General features: G+C 40.4%; 1 protein-coding gene across 1 annotated transcript in view; it reads left to right on the top strand.

Moving 5' to 3' along the window:
- Positions 1–3,260: 3,260 nt before the first annotated feature.
- LOC149212293 (pre-mRNA-splicing factor ATP-dependent RNA helicase DEAH1-like) overlaps positions 3,261–17,479 on the top strand; it is a 445,368-nt gene continuing 431,149 nt past the window's right edge. The window contains exons 1-3 of the mRNA XM_089391813.1: positions 3,261–3,968; positions 4,092–4,256; positions 4,381–4,511. Coding sequence (XP_089247939.1) covers positions 4,157–4,256; positions 4,381–4,511 — 231 coding nt within the window. The 5' untranslated portion in view covers positions 3,261–3,968; positions 4,092–4,156. The remainder of the gene's footprint in view (positions 3,969–4,091; positions 4,257–4,380; positions 4,512–17,479) is intronic.

The following is a 17,479-nucleotide window of genomic DNA, read 5'->3' as shown; positions in this document are numbered from 1 at the left end:
TACAAGAGGGGGTAGAGCTCAAGCTATAATTGGATTTTAATCATTGTATATCCTTTTCCATTCTTTTGTATTTTGATATTTGGCTCATGCTTTTTCTTTTCTTGAAACTGTGTCAACCTCAGGTATTTCCAACATTGTGTTCTCATACGACAAAGCTAATAGTGAACCAATAAGAGCAACTGACAACAATCAATCAAAAGATGGGATAATAAAATGAGGGAATGATGGAAAACATTATTTGTTAATAACATAGGACACTACTATGACTAGAGTCTCATGTTTGTGCCCCTCCTCAGTAGTGAAGGAAAGACCCAAATAAAGGTCACATTAGGCTAGGGCCAAATAATAGCCACCAAGATGGAATAAGGGAACTAGTACACAACCAAAAATAGTTTGTAATCCAATTTCAACCTATGATTCATACCAGAATGCCTTGAACATTGAATGAAAGCATTTGAATGCAAAAATGATTATTGTACCTCACAATATATGGCCCACCTTCAATTGATGAGTAGGATAGACCAATGGATATACTCAGTGAAGAATGGGTGGGAGGCATATGAGGCTGGTTATTTATTAATCATAGTAGGGGTTGTTGACTAGCAAGTTGCATCATAGAGGACAAATTTCTGGGGGTTACCTATGCATGCGGATGGGTAATAGGAAAGACAATGAAAATGAAGTTGGAGGGATATCAAAGTTGTTGAATTTTGAGAACACAGTTTCGCATGAAGAAAACTCCCATAGTACATGAAATTATGAACTATGTAACTTTCAAACACTAAATAATATATGTTTGAAAGACTTACATAATCAATTGTGTTCTCTATTATTGAACTATTTTATTTGAATTAAATTATGCGCAACCTTAATGTTTTATATACCTATATTTATTTCCACATGAAATGATGAATTATGTAACTTGCAAACAATAAATAATATATGTCTACAAGACTTATGCAATCAATTGTATTTTCTATTATTGAACTATTTTATTTGAATTGAATTATACACAACCTTAAATTTTTTATATACCTATATTTATTTCCACAAAAACCGTAAAGAGTTTTAAACATCATTTTTTATTGCAATTTTTTTTCTTATATATCCACTTTACCCAACATTTAGTTTTTATGCATGTTATTTTCTTATACACAAACAATTATATATGTATTAGAAAATAAGTTGTGGTTGAACCATATAGGCTAGCTTCTTCTAATGTTATGTTTGTATATTTGGCACCCTTACAAAGTAGTGTCTAAGAAACATAAATTGACAAAACCCAAATAAATTGAATAGAAAATTTAAGTAAATAGGCTCTTAGAGGGAATTTCTATCCATTCCTCCGAAATTTGCGTGCAACTCTTTACAGGTGCACAATGAGTCTAAGGAAATATTACCTTCTGCCCATTGCCCAACAAACTTGTACATTCCAACCCCTATCGCAGGCCTTCTTCCTTTAGGTATTGTCTTCTTCTTCTTAGTTAGCTACTGTAATTTCGCCCTACTGTGCCAACCTTGAACTTATCATAATCACACACTCCTTTACACCATGGTGAATGAATAATGGGTGTTTAATGCCTTAACACCTTTGGGGCTTCCATTATCTATACACAACTTGTGTTTCATTTGCAAGACCTTCCAAGCCTAAGTGGACTTAAGTGTTTGTATCGCTAACTTCCATTGTGCCCAATGGTTCTTTGCTTGTTCATGATATATTTGTTGATTGTTCAATCACTAATAATGGTGTGCTTGAAGGGCCACACATCTAACAAGTGTCCCCAAGGTGCCCAAGTGTGCCTAGCAAGAGTGCACCTAACAAGTGCATCCAATGGATGTGAGCCCAATAAATGGATCCCACAAATGTGCTCCAAGTATGCTCATGCTTGAAGACGTTTTTGTTGTCCATCATAGCGCTCAAGTGTGGAACATCCAATTCCTTGGGTCTACATGTAGCCCTAAGCACCCAAGTTTATAAAAAGCTAGTTAAACTCTTTATTCCACATTGTTAGTCATGTGTAGAGCATGTGTATGGACACGATTGGTTAGGATAACCCTCTTTGCCTTTCTTTGCCAAGTTCCTCTTCGCGTGACAAACTAATGCACACTACGACAATTTATCAGACATTTGATATTTTTTTTTAAAGGACGAGTATTTTGCATTAATTCAAACTAGTTTGAAGGCCAGGTCCTTTTACAGATAATGCCAGTTCTTCTTCTTTGGCCCCCAATAAAATCCAAAAAACTCTAATACATTGCATACTATTGGCTACTTCTGCATACAATATCCAACTATACTTATATTGATGCCAAAATATGCCCAACAACTTAATATATTGACACTTCATTCTACACCAAACAAAAAGTTGACATACCACCAAATTCAAACAACAAGAACATGTGGACTAGGAGCAAGATTTTTAACACTTGTATCATTATGCAAACCAGAACACAATATAACTTGAGAGGCACTGTCTTTAGTTGGCTCTATAACGTTCTCCTTCTTGTGCAACTTCACGTCCTCCAAACTGGTTGGTATGCCTAGAACTTCACGCAGGGTTCCAACTGACCTTTTTTTCGCCTTCAATTCATCATCATGCAAACAAGCAGACAAAACATCCTAAGTGATTTGCAAACGATTGCAACTACCTTTTAAGTTTATATTAATCATTGACTTGATAAGGGATGCATTTAGGGCCCAAATTTTTCATGTCCTACCAATATTATCCTTGCGCCAATTGCGCTGCCTTATTCGCCATTTGTTCAACCAACATTCAAATGTCTCTTTACATGATAAAATTCAATTCTTTCAAAGTTGGTCAACAACAAACCAATCCTGTGTACAATGGGAGGTATTATTTGCTCATGATTCACTTGATACTTGTGGATTTGATGTATGAAAGTCATCGAGTCCCCAAATACCATTAAAGTTCTTATCTTATTCTTAATGGCTAGTTTTAAACCTTACCAAAGTGCTAAAAATTATGCTTGATTGTTAGTCATTGCACTGAGTACTCATGAATAATCAAACTCCCTTTGATTATCGAGACCATATATAACCCCACCCGCTCCTACCTCTCCCAAATACATTTAGTATATTCATGTTATGCTTAAAGCACTCCAAAATCTATTTTTTAAGTATCAAATTCCCCTTAAAAGCTCTCCTCATTTGTGAATGATCACTAAATGAAATAATTATACAATAGAAGTGCTTGGGACTATTCAAGACCAAGGCGTAAGTCATTGATAAACATTCAACCGAAGCAAACTCAATGTGAAGTTGCGACATATAATGAAATTGGCATAAACAGAAAACAGACATATCTATCTGAGACGATTTCCAAAAATATAAACACATGAGCTCTTTCATTTTGAAGAGCTCCCGCTTCAATCTGCACCTCACGCAGTCACACGATTAGTTCGAAGTTGAGCGGGCTGCAACTCAAGCGTGGAATCTGAACTATTTTATATTCTATGCCACTACCAGGTATCAGTAATAAATTTTCAAGCGGACCCGACTTTAGCCCATATCTCTGTTAAGTTTAAACTTTGGATCAGACCATAGATTAGTGGCTTCTATGACGCTGTGAATTCACTTGGGATTAATAGAAGGGACGAAAAAAATATTCGTGGACTTGGTTTAAACAGGTTTTCTCAGTCACACCAATTTTTCATCACTCCAACTAAGGTTATCATCGTGCAGCACCTGCTCAGCTTTTAAATATCGAGTGAATTGATGAATTCATTTCACCACACAAAAATTGAAATTATCGGAAGCAGGAAATACCCTGAAGTGAAAGTCTTTCTGTAATACGAGGATTCTTCCTCTTTTGCTACAATAGTGAATAAAGAGCTCACAGTAGTGTTGGCTTCGTCAAGTAAAGTCTGATTTGGTGACTGAAGGTTAGGGTTTCAGGGCTTCTCAGTGATTTACAACAATGAATTCGTGACGTCATAGAATATTCAAGGTAAGAATTCAATATGTTTCTGTGTGAAATTTTTTGATATTTGACAAATGCTGTTACTGCTATATACTTGCAATGACATTATTTAAAGCCCTTGGGCGAACTCTCTGGATTGCATTTGAACAGGCCCGGAAATATCAGAGGAACATTTGCTTTGCTTCTCACAATTGATTTCATTCCATTTTCTCATCATGGCTGACGAAAAGCGCCTACAAATATGGGTTTCCGATCAATTGCACATTCTTCTGGGCTATTCCCAGCCAGCAGTGGTTTCTTTTGTCATTGGCTTGGGTAAGCATGCTATTCTATAACGTGGAGCTTGGAATTCTGTTTTGGCATTGAAATTTCTTCTTTGCTCCGGTTATTACAGGGGAGACAATTTTTACAAATTTGATGACATGCTGTATATTTGCAGCTAAGAAATCATCATCAGTTGCAGACGTGGCCAGCCGACTTTTAGAATATGGTCTTCCATCATCTTCAGAAACACAGTCATTTGCGAATGAGCTCTATACCAAAGTACCACACAAATCAGGTGGCATGAATGTAAGTAATCTGTCGCGACAAATCCACTTTAATGTGGGTTCCCAAATTTGGCCAAATTGTGCACATGTTCATAGCTCTATGTTCACCGGGTTTGGGCCGGGCTTATTATCATGGTGATGCCCCATTTTGATCACGATAGAGTATAGTTTTTTCCTTTTTCACACTCACTCAAACATGATATATGTTTTTCTAAAGAGAAATGGTATTTTAGTCAAAAGCACCGAAGCTGGTGCAAGCGTTACATTCCAACAAAATGGGGTGCCTCAGCTTACCTTATAATTGATTAAGTACAGGATGGCTCTAGTCTGCACCTTTTATACAATCCTGCATAAATCGTTTAGCCCTGCCCTTTTATGTAATATCCCTTAGGGTAAAATTGCCATAGGGTTTGAAAGAGTACATGACAAGATTTGTATACCCATAAGTTGTAGACCAATTGATTTACATTGAGTTTAGTCTCCACCAAGTCTACTAATATCACAGTTTGCTTTTCATTTCTTGCAATTACAAATAATATTAAAATTCAATAAACAGTGTAACCAGTGTTTAGTTTCACCAATAACTCATGCACATGATACCAGTCCAACAATACATAATGGGTTATAAACCCCCAGTCCTTCCAATCTCACACTAAAATTCAGACTCACAACAATTGCTAGCAACCCTACTGTCCTAATACTATTGGTCTGACCTTCAACCAGCTTCAGTACCAGTCTTGGCTGCCTCTTTGCTGCTTCTTTACTGTCATTGTCAGTCAGCCGGACTTGTTTGCCAGGGATAATGCCCAGAAATGCTTGAGGCTGCAAACAAAACCTCAGTAGGGTTTTGTTACTCTCAGTCAACCTTTGCTGTTGCAGATCAAAGTCTTCAAGGTGGCCACAACCACAGGAACAATCTTCCATAAACTTTGCAGCCTCAGGTAGGCCCTAGGATGGTCTTGCTGCCAAGAATTCCTCCTTGGATAAGTCTGCTGTCACAGGAAAATCACCCTTAGGAAGGCCGCTGTGACAGACTAGGGTATGAGTCCTCAATTGACCAGGGATTAGGCCTTACGCTGTCCAATGTTATCACAATTGACTTCAAATCCCTGTGCTGCCAGAGAAGGGTGCTTGAAGAAGGTCTGCTGCTTCATCTGATGGTTAGGGACTAATTCACTGGCCAAACAAATTTCTAGAATGCCCCTCTGCTGCAAATTTAGCCACAGAACTCTTTGGTGCAATAAAATATATGAAGATGCCACAGAGATTATGCTAAACAAATTATAGAGAAGGAATTGGCTAGGGTGGAATTTTTCACCACCGAAACCAATAAAAAAAGGGGTCTTAAAACCCTCAGAGCCTCCTTTCACAAATAAAAAAGATCAACAATCCATGATGAGATAAATGATTTCTCTTCCCTTTGGGGCCTTTTTCCCTAATGTTAGAATTTGCATGCACCCTAGGTCTGGTCTGTCTTAACTAAGCATAAACACACTAGCAGTGCCGAACTTCAAAATGACTTGCACAGTGGAAATGTTACAACAATCAGATCAACGATAGTTCACAAGAGTTAAAACCCCAAATTTTGTTTTTTATCACTTTAATAAGAAAATGATAGGGCTCCTGTACCAGGAATCATGGCCGTTTAGAATCCCAATGCAATGTTAATAAAGAAGGTCTGTCCTTTGACCAATAACCTAGGACTAAGGCTTAGTCCATTAAGCTCTCATTTGCCCATAAAATACAATAAATATACAACTGTACTTGTTGTTGCTTTCCTTGGCAACAAGTCCTCTACAATCCTCTTTTGGCACTAGGTCTGCTCCTTTAGACCTCTGCTATCAACCTATACAACCAACTCCCTTTGCCTCTGCCTATATCTCTTTGAGCTTGGCCTGTCCCTATTGGTTGCAGCAGGTTTTGCAGATCTGCTGTCCCTGTGGCCCTCCTGTAGCTCCTGCGTCTTGGCTTGTCTATGAACCAGTGAACCAAACCTAAACCTTCCTTGATTGTTAAAATTGGCAACTAGGGCCAAACTCCATGTGGGTCATCTTATTTATGGCAGCTGATATTTTTCTTGGATTCCTCTCGTTGAGAGGTGTAGGATTGATCTAACGATCATCCGATTCTGACATGTATTTATGGAGATATGAATTTATTTGTATATACTTGACAATTTGTCAAGGTCGGCCAGCAAGATAAAGTGTGTGGCACACCCCCAGCTTAACCTCAACGATTCATATAAAAGGAAGATACCTTGTGGCATTATTTCACATCATCTCAACACTCATCTTCTCTCTCTTCATCTCATTTGGCCAGCATAGGAGCAATGTCTCTCACATGTGCAAGAGGAAGGATGATTTTCTATTTTAGGGCAGCGTGGACTGTTTCTAGGGCAGCATTGACTTTCTGGGCAGCGTTGACCAAGGAGCAGGGCTGTTATTTGATGCGTTGACCTGCGCATGCTGTTTGGGTGCTGCGTTGACCAACGTTGACCAAATTGTTGACCAGTGTTGACTGGTTAGGGCTGACCGCAGGCTGCTGATTATTGACTGCCGTTTTGACCATTGACTGAGGGCTGTTTTGGGCTGCCGAAGTTTGCTGTTGAAGACTGAGTTCTTCAAGGTTTACTAGAGGTCAATCCGGGGCTGTTTGACTAGCTTTGACTTTGCTGGTTGCTGATTTATTATTGCTGATATAAAATATCAGACTTGTGATATTGTACTATCTCTCTCTCTCTGCTGAATTATTGAAGATTATAGAAGAATTGATCAAAGGGTTTCCCCACATTGGGGTTTGTCCCTGGCTAGCCGCCACATCTGGTGTCTCTTGTCTTGGCTTGTCTTCTGTTGATTTATTTATGTTCTATCAACATTTTACTTTATGTTAATGTGATTGCTAAACAATGAAATTGACATTGGGTTAATAAGAAGAAATTGAAGTAAATTGCACTAAGCATAGAACATACCATAACTTAACATGGTATCAGAGGTGAGGTGAAGACAAAGCCCAAGCAAGAGCAAGAGCAAGAGCAATCACCGAAGACTATTGGAAAAAGTCTTAAGACTTCATGGGTTCCTCATCACACTTCCCTGCCAAAGACAAGCTCCGTGAGAAGTCTGACTATCACGGATGGAAGATGTCTCTCGATCTGACATTAGAAGAGAAGGAAGTGTTGGACTATGTGAGAGGCAGAATTATAGAGCCTCCATCAAATGCACCAGCTGCTACAAGGAACAAGTGGACTAAGGGTGAAGTCAAAGCAAAGAAGATCATCCAGGACTCTATTGACAAGTGCCTGGTGGCCTATGTTTCCGAGCTGAACACCTCCAAGGAGATCTACGATAGATAGACTAGTAAGTTTGTTTAAAATTAGTGATGCAAATCAAGTTTTGTTCCTCAAAAATAAGCTGAAGGAAATTAAGAAGGGCAAAGATGAGGATATGCAATCCTACTTCTTAAGGATCACCGAGATCAAGAATGATCTCCTATCAATTGGGGAAGTCATTCCTGATAGGGAACTGACTATCACAACTCTTGGAGGGCTCCCATTTGAATGGTATGTATTTAGAACCACTCTTCTCAACAATAATGTAATTCCAGGATTTGAGGAATTGATGGTGAGATGCATTCAAGAAGAGACTAGGATGGAAGAGCAAGAAATGCCTTCATTTAAAGGCAACCCCACTGCTTTCTCCTCTCATGCTAAAAGGAGAAATAATTTCGGGTCTAAATCCAAAGGAAAGGCCGGATCAAAAGGTGGAAGGAAGGGAAGATGTTTCGTTTGCAATAAATTCGGCCACTATGCGAGGGAGTGTCCAAATAGGAAGGACACATCTCATGACGATGATCAAAATCACTCCCGGGGCAATTCCAACCACAATCAAAGGAATGGCAGGTTCAATGGCAAAGGAAAGAGGAATGCCGGAAATCAAGGAAGTGGTCAACCCTCCAAGAAGGCAAGGAACTCCAGGTATGAATCTAATGTTGTTAACAATAAGCAAGATGAATATTATCTGATATCGACCCTCTCTACTACTTCTCCTCCGGACTCGTTGGGCAATTGGCTTATTGATAGTGGTGCCTCAAGGCACTTCACTGGTTACAAGGAAGCTCTCTCTAATCTGATAGAGAAGGAGACCAACCTGGAGATTATTCTTGGAGATAACTCCACCTATCCCGTAAAGGGTGTAGGGAATGTTACTCTTCAATTAAATCAGGGTAACACAATTCATTTGCAAGAAGTCCTATATGTACTTGATCTCAAGAAGAACCTGGTGTCCATTTCGGCAATGGAAGACAAAGGCTACAAGGTGGCCTTTATCGATGGCAAGGTACGTGCATGGAAAAAGAATTTTAAAGATGCTTTCACTCTTGGGTTTTGAGTTGACTCTCTATATCAAGTTGGAGGAAGTCCGTTGGGAGTCATGTCTTGCAACACAACTCCTTAGTCTGAACTATGGCACTGGAGGTTTGCCCACCTTCACTATAAGGCTCTACCTGATGTGAGACAAATGGTGACCGAGATGCCCGAGTTTAAAGTGGAGCAAGAAGGTGTATGTCCAGGGTGTGCCGAAGGAAAACTCAAAAGGGGACCATTCCCTCAAGTCATAGCAAGACTTCCGACATTTTGTAGTTGGTTCACTGTGACATATCTGGTATGATGCCTGTGAACTCTTTAGGAGGATATTTATATTATCTCACTTTTACATATGACTATTCTCGCAAGACGTGGATATACTTCTTGAAAAAGAAGGATGAAGTGTTCTCCTGGTTTCGTCACTTCAAAGCCTTGATCGAGAATCAAACCGAGAAGAAGATCAAGATCTTAAGGACTGATAATGGGACCGAGTATGAATCCAATGAATTCCATCACTTTTGCAAAGAGGTTAGCATTAAGAGGGAGACCACAATACCATACACTCCTGAGCAAAATGGTGTGGCGGAAAGGAAGAACCATACGATTTTGGAAGTTGTTCGTTCCATGCTCCATGATCAAAGGCTTCCGAAGTTTCTATGGGATGAAACTACAAATACTGCCCTATATGTTCCAAATCAATGCCCTCATCAAGCATTGGATTCCAAGACTCTCGAAGAGATGTTCACTGGTAAGATGTCTCTCATTTTAGAATTTTTGGTAGTCCCGTATATTTTCATGTTCCGAAAGAGAAAATGAATAAATTGGGTGCATCTGGAAAGAAGGGAATCTTCGTGGGCTATAGCGAAAATTCTAAGGGCTATAGAATCTATGTGGTTGGTCAAAGGGAAGTCGAGATTAGTCATGATGTCACCTTTGACGAAGACATGGCTCTTAGTAAAGTTGACAATCTACCTATTCTAAGGAAAACTAAAGAAGCTGACACCAAGAAGCCGGATGAAAAGGAAGATGAGACGATGCTTGAAGTGGAAGAACCTATGGATCCTATTGATCCCCCTCCGCAAGAGCCTTCCTCTTCTAGGAAGAGGCCCTCATGGCTTAAGGGGTGTTACACAGTAATTTGTCACTGTCCTCATCTCAGTCCCTCTGCTGTGTCATGTATCAAATACACATGTCCATATCTTCCCACTTATGCAAAAAGATTAAATAGTGCTCTCTGATGCTGAAGAACTGACCCTTTTTCCTAAGTTTCTGCATCGTCGCTAATAAGACATTAAAAGGTGCGACGATCCCTTGTCATGAACTGTCTCGTCGCGACACCGTCGCCGGGGTACATGTGTTTCCCGTGATGGTGCGATTTTAGGGCTCGGCACGAAGCTCCCAGCTATTTACAGCGACGATTCATTTGAATGCATTGCCTCCTTGCGATGTCGTCACTGATCCTTAGTTCATGACTTGCGACGACCCAGATTTGGCGAATTTGTTCAAACAGTTGGCCTTCTAGGTGTTTCTAGAGTTGGTTGTTGGGTCAGTTTGGGTCGCTTTTCCTCCTCTGGGATGGTGGTTCCACCTCTTGTGCAACCTCCCTTAAGGATAAGCTCCCTCTCTCTCATTTCATGGAGACTCCTACAAAATCACTCACCATTGCTATGATCTGTTAGTTCTGCAGTGCTGGCTAGTTCTTTTGAGTTTACTTTGAAACTAAGTAGATAGCTTTGGTGTGAGTGTGACAAGTGTGGGATTGCTAATAGTTTGGTAAGAGGTTGTGGAGTGCCTTGACCCTGTATTAGAGCTTGTGAGTGAGAGAGAGATATCATCTATTTGGGAGACCCATTCTTGAGAGTGAATGCTTGAAGAAACATACTGGCTGGACCCTCTGAGAAGGCTTGCGACGTCAACACTTGGTTGTAAGCTTTGCTTTTGATTCATTTTAATACAATCAATGATGATTTCCTATATCTTGTGTACAATTTACTTGATAGCTTATGATTTCTTAACTTTATAAGTAAATAGATCATTGTTGTTCTCGGTTACGTGTTCTGTTGTTTTCCTGTGGTGTTTTAGGTTGATTGCTTACTGAGGAGAAAGAAACGGAAGCTGGAGCAGCGCAACGGAAACTTCATCAACTATCGGTTTGAGGGAGGTCTCCAACGATGACTATTTAACGAAATCGATTGTTGTTTTGTCTTTGCTGTGACTAGACCCACTCTAGGGCTAGAGGGGTTGCCTCTGTCCGCAGAGGGAACACTTTCCTTTATCACAGGGGGACATTTGATGATGCCAAAGGATACATTGCAACCAGAGGGACATTCTGCGAAAGTAAGAAGCCGACCAGGTATCAGGATACTTGACCATTATGAGCACGATCATTCAAAATGAGCCTTCATCGTCCAAAGAAGTCGTGAAGCATCAAGTATGGAAGGATGCTATGAATGAGGAATATGAGTCCATCATGAAGAACGATGTTTGGGATGTGGTCCCCAGACCCTAAGACAAAACAGTTGTCACCTCGAAGTGGCTTTACAAAATAAAGCATGGAGCTGATGGAAGTGCTGAAAAGTGTAAGGCTCGTTTTGTCGCTTGTGGCTTACCTCAAAAGGAAGGTATAGATTATGACACCCGTTATCTGATACACCCGTTTTGGCACCCGTTATCTGATACACCACCATCCGCTCGATCATAGCCCTTGCTGCTTCGCAAGGATGGAACCTACATCAGATGGATGTCAAGATCGCGTTTTTGCATGGTTCGATCAAAGAGGAAATCTATGTGGAACAACTCAAGGGGTTTGAGATTCATAATCGGGAATCTCATGTATGCAGGTGGAAGAAAGCCCTCTATGGGCTGAAGCAGGCACCCCGAGCTTGGTATGAAAGGAGCGATAGCTACTTGATGAAGCTAGGATTTACTAGAAGTGAAGCCAATCCAAACCTTTACTTTAAGGTTGAGGATGATAAGCCTCTCATACTGGTGTTGTATGTTGACGACCTCTTTCTGACAGGTGCAAACCCTCTCATTCACAAATGTAAGAGGGAGTTGGCTTCCGGATTTGAGATGGACCTTGGACTGATGCACTATTTCCTAGGGCTGAAAGTTTGGCAGAAGCCAGGGATATTTTCCTATCTCAAGGAAAATATGTGGTGAAGATATTGGAGAGATTCTGTATGGTGGATTGCAAGCCTGTGACTACCTCCATGGAGCTTGACTTCAAGAAGTTATGTGGTAGTGATGCTAGACCTATGTTGGGAAATGCTACCGAGTATCGTCAACTCATAGGAGCATTGATGTTCTTGGTGAACTCCTGTCCGGATATATGTTTTGCAGTCAACATGTTGAGCCAACATATGGTTGAGCCTCACCACTCACATTGGATTGGTGCCAAGAATCTTTTGAGATATCTTCGGGGCACAATCACTCATGGGTTGAGATACACTGCCAGAGATGTGAGGCTACATGGATATACCGATGCTGATTGGGCAGGCAGTGTGGTGGACCGAAAGAGCACCTCCAGGTGCTGTTTCTCTCTGGGTTCTGCCTCGATATCCTGGATGAGCAGGAAGCAGAAGTCGGTGGCTTTGAGCACCGCTGAGGCAGAGTACATTGCTGCAAGTATGGCCTCTTGTGAGGCTGTCTGGTTGTGGAAGCTCTTCAGTGAGCTGCTTGGATATACATTCGATTATCTGAGAATCCCGTATTTCATGATCGCTCCAAACATATTGATATCAGGTACCATTTTATCCGGGATATGGTATAACGAGGAGCAATAAGGCTCCATCATATCAGTACAGATGAGCAGGTCGTCGACATTTTGATGAAGCCCCTAGGAAAGGTCAAATTCTTGACTTTCCAAGAACGACTTGGAGTCGTTGAGAGACCCTCGTATGAGGGTCCTGTATGATGCATGCATTGAGCTCTGGGAGCTTCGGGGGGCTTGGGGTACTTCTTGGAGCGACAAGCGACCATAGGGCGACTCACCCTCCCCTAGTGGTGCGCTGTGTACAGGGTGAATGGTTCAACCTTCCCATATGATACCCAGTGGCGACCTATGGGCAGGATGAGTGGTTCTCCTGCCGAGGCATCCTACCCATGCAGTCTGGTACTCATGGGAAGTACCTCTCATTTGGCCAATGAGTAGGGAAATGAGGATAGGGACCATAGTAGTACCGATGGACGCATAGTGTATCTACCGTACTACCTATGCTAGGATGATCGACATTGATCTGGGATCAATTGGAACTGACTTCGGGTCAGTAAGAGTGATATAACTCACTCTCTTTTGGAACTGATTTGGGATCAGTAAGAGTGGTATGACACACTCTCTGGGATTGACTTCGGGTCAGTAAGAGGATGGTATGATACATCCTCGATCATTTCTTCTTCTTCATAGTTCAACAGAGCAGAGTCGAGCAATGCATTTGATGGTAGAGATAGTACTAACGGACAGATGGATTGGCAGATGGAGTTCTCCCTAGTTGAGAGGGAGTGTTAAAATTGGCAACTAGGGCCAAACTCCACATGGGTCATCTTATTTATGGCAGCTTATATTTTTCTTGGATTCCTCTTGTCGAGAGGTGTAGGATTGATCTAATGATCATCCGATTCCGACATGTATTTATGGAGATATGAATTTATTTGTATATACTTGACAATTGCATTCTCTTTATTTCGGACTGACTTCGGGTCAGCAGAGGATGGTATGATACATCCTCGATCATTTCTTCTTCTTCATAGTTCAACAAAGTAGAGCCGAGCAATGCATTTGATGGTAGAGATAGTACCGATGGAAAAATGGATTGGCATATGGAGTTCTCCCTATTTGAGAGGGAGTGTTAAAATTGGCAACAAGGGCCAAACTCCATGTGGGTCGTCTTATTTATGGCAGCTTATATTTTTCTTGGATTCCTCTCGTCGAGAGGTGTAGGATTGATTTAACTATCATCCGATTTCGACATGTATTTATGGAGATATGAATTTATTTGTATATACTTGACAATTTGTCAAGGTCGGCTAGCAAGATAAAGTGTGTGGCACACCCCTAGCTTAACCTCAATGATTCATATAAAAGGAAGATACATTGTGGCATTATTACACATCATCTCAACTCTCATCTCTCTCTTCATCTCATTGGGCTAGCGTAGGAGCAGTTTCTCTCACACGTGCAAGAGGAAGGACGATTTTCTGTTTTAGGGCAGCATTGACTGTTTCTAGGGAAGCGTTGACTTTTCTGGGCTGCGTTGACCAAGGAGCAGGGCTGTTATTTGATGCGTTGACCAAGCGTTGACTTGCGCACGCTGTTTGGGTGCTGCTTTGACCAGCGTTGACGGAATTGTTGACTAGCGTTCACTGGTTAGGGCTGACTGCAAGCTGCTGATTATTGATTGCTGTTTTGACCGTTGACTGAGGGTTGTTTTGGGCTGCCGAAGTTTGCTGTTGAAGACCGAGTTCTTCAAGGTTGACTAGAGGTCAATCCGGGGCTGTTTGACTAGCTTTGACTTTGTTGGTTGCTGATTTATTATTGCTGATATAAAATATCATACTTGTGATATTGTACTATCTCTCTTTGCTGAATTATTGAAGATTATAGAAGAATTGATCAAAGGGTTTCCCCACATTGGGGTTTGTCCCTGGCTAGCCGCCACATCTGGTGTCTCTTGTCTTGGCTTGTCTTCTGTCAATTTATTTATGTTCTATCAGCATTTTACTTTATGTTAATGTGATTGCTAAACAATGAAATTGACATTGGGCTAATAAGAAGTAATTGAAGTAAATTGCACTAAGCATAGAACATACCATAACTTAACATTGACCCCGCTCCACGAAATTACTAGTTGCTCGGCCTTGTCTTCCTGTTGACTACGACTCCTCCTTTAGCTCCACACACAAGTGATGTCCTTCATGCTTGACTCTAGCCTCTCCTTTGGCTTCTATTCATACTAGTCCAAGGGGTGTGAAACCCCAAGTGGTGTGTCCTTTGGCCTTGCTAGCCGACCTGAGCGTACTTGACTCATAATTAAATTGAATTTGTTAAATTCATTTTCTTGGGTTTTAGGTTCGCTCTTTTGGGCTTCAACATCACTTTAACTTCCCAGAATATAACATCAACCCCTGTACCTCAATTGCTGAGACCGACAACATGCTGCACTTGAGTTTTGGTACCCAAAGTACATCCTAGACTCGCAACAATCCTCTTGACTCCATCCTAAATGGTACAATACCGATTCTCTCACTGCCTTTTGACTCTTGAGTCTTATCACCAATATTCACGTGTAGATCAGGTTCTAGAGTCCCATTCGGTCAGGCTCTCAAATAATTCTTGCGATCTTGTCATATGCTTTAACGCTCTGTTAATCTATGAACCAAGCACCCTCATGAATGGTTCTCCCTAAGAAATGAGAGATCAGAGAAAACTCTTCACTGAACCTATTGTTGCTCGGATTGTATAGGCCCCACGACAACTGCTCAAGGCGGGGGCTGTCACTCTGTTCTAGCTTTATTCCAACAACGGGCTATGGGGGGTAGTCCCTATGGAATGAGGTGAAGGAAAATAAATTGGGAATCAACTTGTTTGAGAGACATGGATGAGTGGCCTAGTTACTTGGTAGAATTTAGCAAGATTAATGATTAGATTAGATTTTAAGTATGAGACCAGTGCCTTATGGAGTCACAATTCTTGTTTAATGTAAATTAATGCCAAGTAACCGGATGGATACCTGCTACTTGAATGATCGACTAGCCTATATGATATGCAAGTCCTAGGATCTATTTGTGATGCAGTGATCTTGGGTAATTTTAATTATATGCCTAGTCTAAGTAGAACCTTTCCCCTAACTATTTTGAGAAACAATCCTCAAAGTAAGTTGTGAAATGAGAGCCAATGAGAAGCAGACAGCGACCTGATTAATGATACCTCCCCTTGTGTTCCACTCACCCAGTGCCTCCGACACTACAGAGACTGTGGCTTTGACAACTGCAAGGTCATTGTGTTAACTACTAGGAAGAGTTGAACCTCTCCAGCTATTTTGGATTGGGTTGCCTTAAATCTCTATCAACCTAGCTTATGCTAGGAGGTAAATTCTTAATGTAGGCTAGATCCTAGAATGCTTATGCAAGATGATGAGTGAAATTATCGTGAATTAAGATTGTTTGTGTTATTCAAGTACTAAATGTGAATTTCCTTAAAGCAAGAGTACTTAACAATATTGAGATGACAATCTTAAATAAGATAAATGCTAAAAGATACAAGTACAAACTTCGCCTAGAGATCACCCACAAGATGCTTGACCAATTCAAAGAAAACTAAAGCACTTATCCACTTATGATTATCCACAAGATATAAGTCAAGAATATCACAATGCCAATTTGATCTTAGATGCTCAAAACAAGATTATATATGATCTTATTACTTCAATGGCAATTATTAAGAGGAATTCAATCAAATCCACAAGATACCAATATGCTCAAGAGATTTATCACCAAGACAATTTATGATTCAAGTGCTTTTAGCGAGTGAGCTTACTAAATGTCAAATATTTATTCTTATAGCACATAAACTTGCAAAAACACAATGTTAGCCACTTTCACCATGTAAATACTAGGAACAAGTAACAACAAAATATAGAGCTATGAAGACACTTATGCACTTTATGTTCCAATGATCTATTTATGAGCAACAAGTGACTATTATGACAACAATAAGTAAATAGCAATTCCACAATGCCTATGCTTGCCTAAAGTTACAAAGAAACTTAGCTAACTAAAAAATTAGATGTAATTGCCCTTTTAAAAAGTATTTTTCAGAGATATTTCAGATCTGATATATTTATTGCAGCAGTAAAGAAATCACAGATCAACAAGCTAATGAGGCTAAAACAATGCCAAAATTGCCCAAAAATAGGAAAATTCACCGAAAATTGAAAGATTTCAAGTTTTTTGACCCTCTTTAAGTGTGTGATTCAGAAATTTCAGAACTAATATTTTCAGTGATGTAGTAAATTCCATCAAGCATAAAATTAGATCTAGGATAAATCTAATGTGCCCAAGTGGCCAAAATTTAGGAAAATGAAAATTTTACAATTTTGAACAATTTTGAGTCTTGACCAAAGCTAGATATGATTTTAGGGCTTAATTATCATTGTTATTTCTGCTGTAAAGAAACATAGGCAAAATAAGGGTTTAGATATCAAACCCTAGGCCAAAGGCCTTGTAGATGCACTTGCCCAAGTTGCCCAAATCTTTTTGATGAAGAAGCTACCTGAAAATCAAACTTTTGGAGCTCAAGAATTTGCAAAATCACCAAGGAACCAATCTCAAAACCTCAGATGAGCGTTTAGGGACAATCAGGGCAGAAAAGGGCCAAGAAAAGCCAATGCAAGGCCAAGGAAGGCCAGCGTTGAGGGATGGGGAGCTTAGGAGGGCAGATTGGGGCACAAAAAGGCAATAGGAGGTCGGAAAGAGGCAACGCTGGGGCTCAGAGGCTGGACGTTTGATCTAGGTCTGGGTGTGACAAAGGACCCTTCCAAGACCTTTTACTTTCGTGATGTGTTAAATTGCATTTTTTAAAATAACATTAATGAATACATCTGCATGCTGTAAAGAAGAGGAACATGACAATC

Source organism: Pinus tabuliformis, chromosome 1_1 (assembly GCF_031772625.1).
Source record: "Pinus tabuliformis cultivar Carrire ecotype Pingquan chromosome 1_1, CPIR1, whole genome shotgun sequence".
NCBI lineage: Eukaryota > Viridiplantae > Streptophyta > Pinopsida > Pinales > Pinaceae > Pinus > Pinus tabuliformis.
Note: the sequence above shows the minus strand (reverse complement) of the source record. Positions and strands in the feature narration are given on the sequence as shown.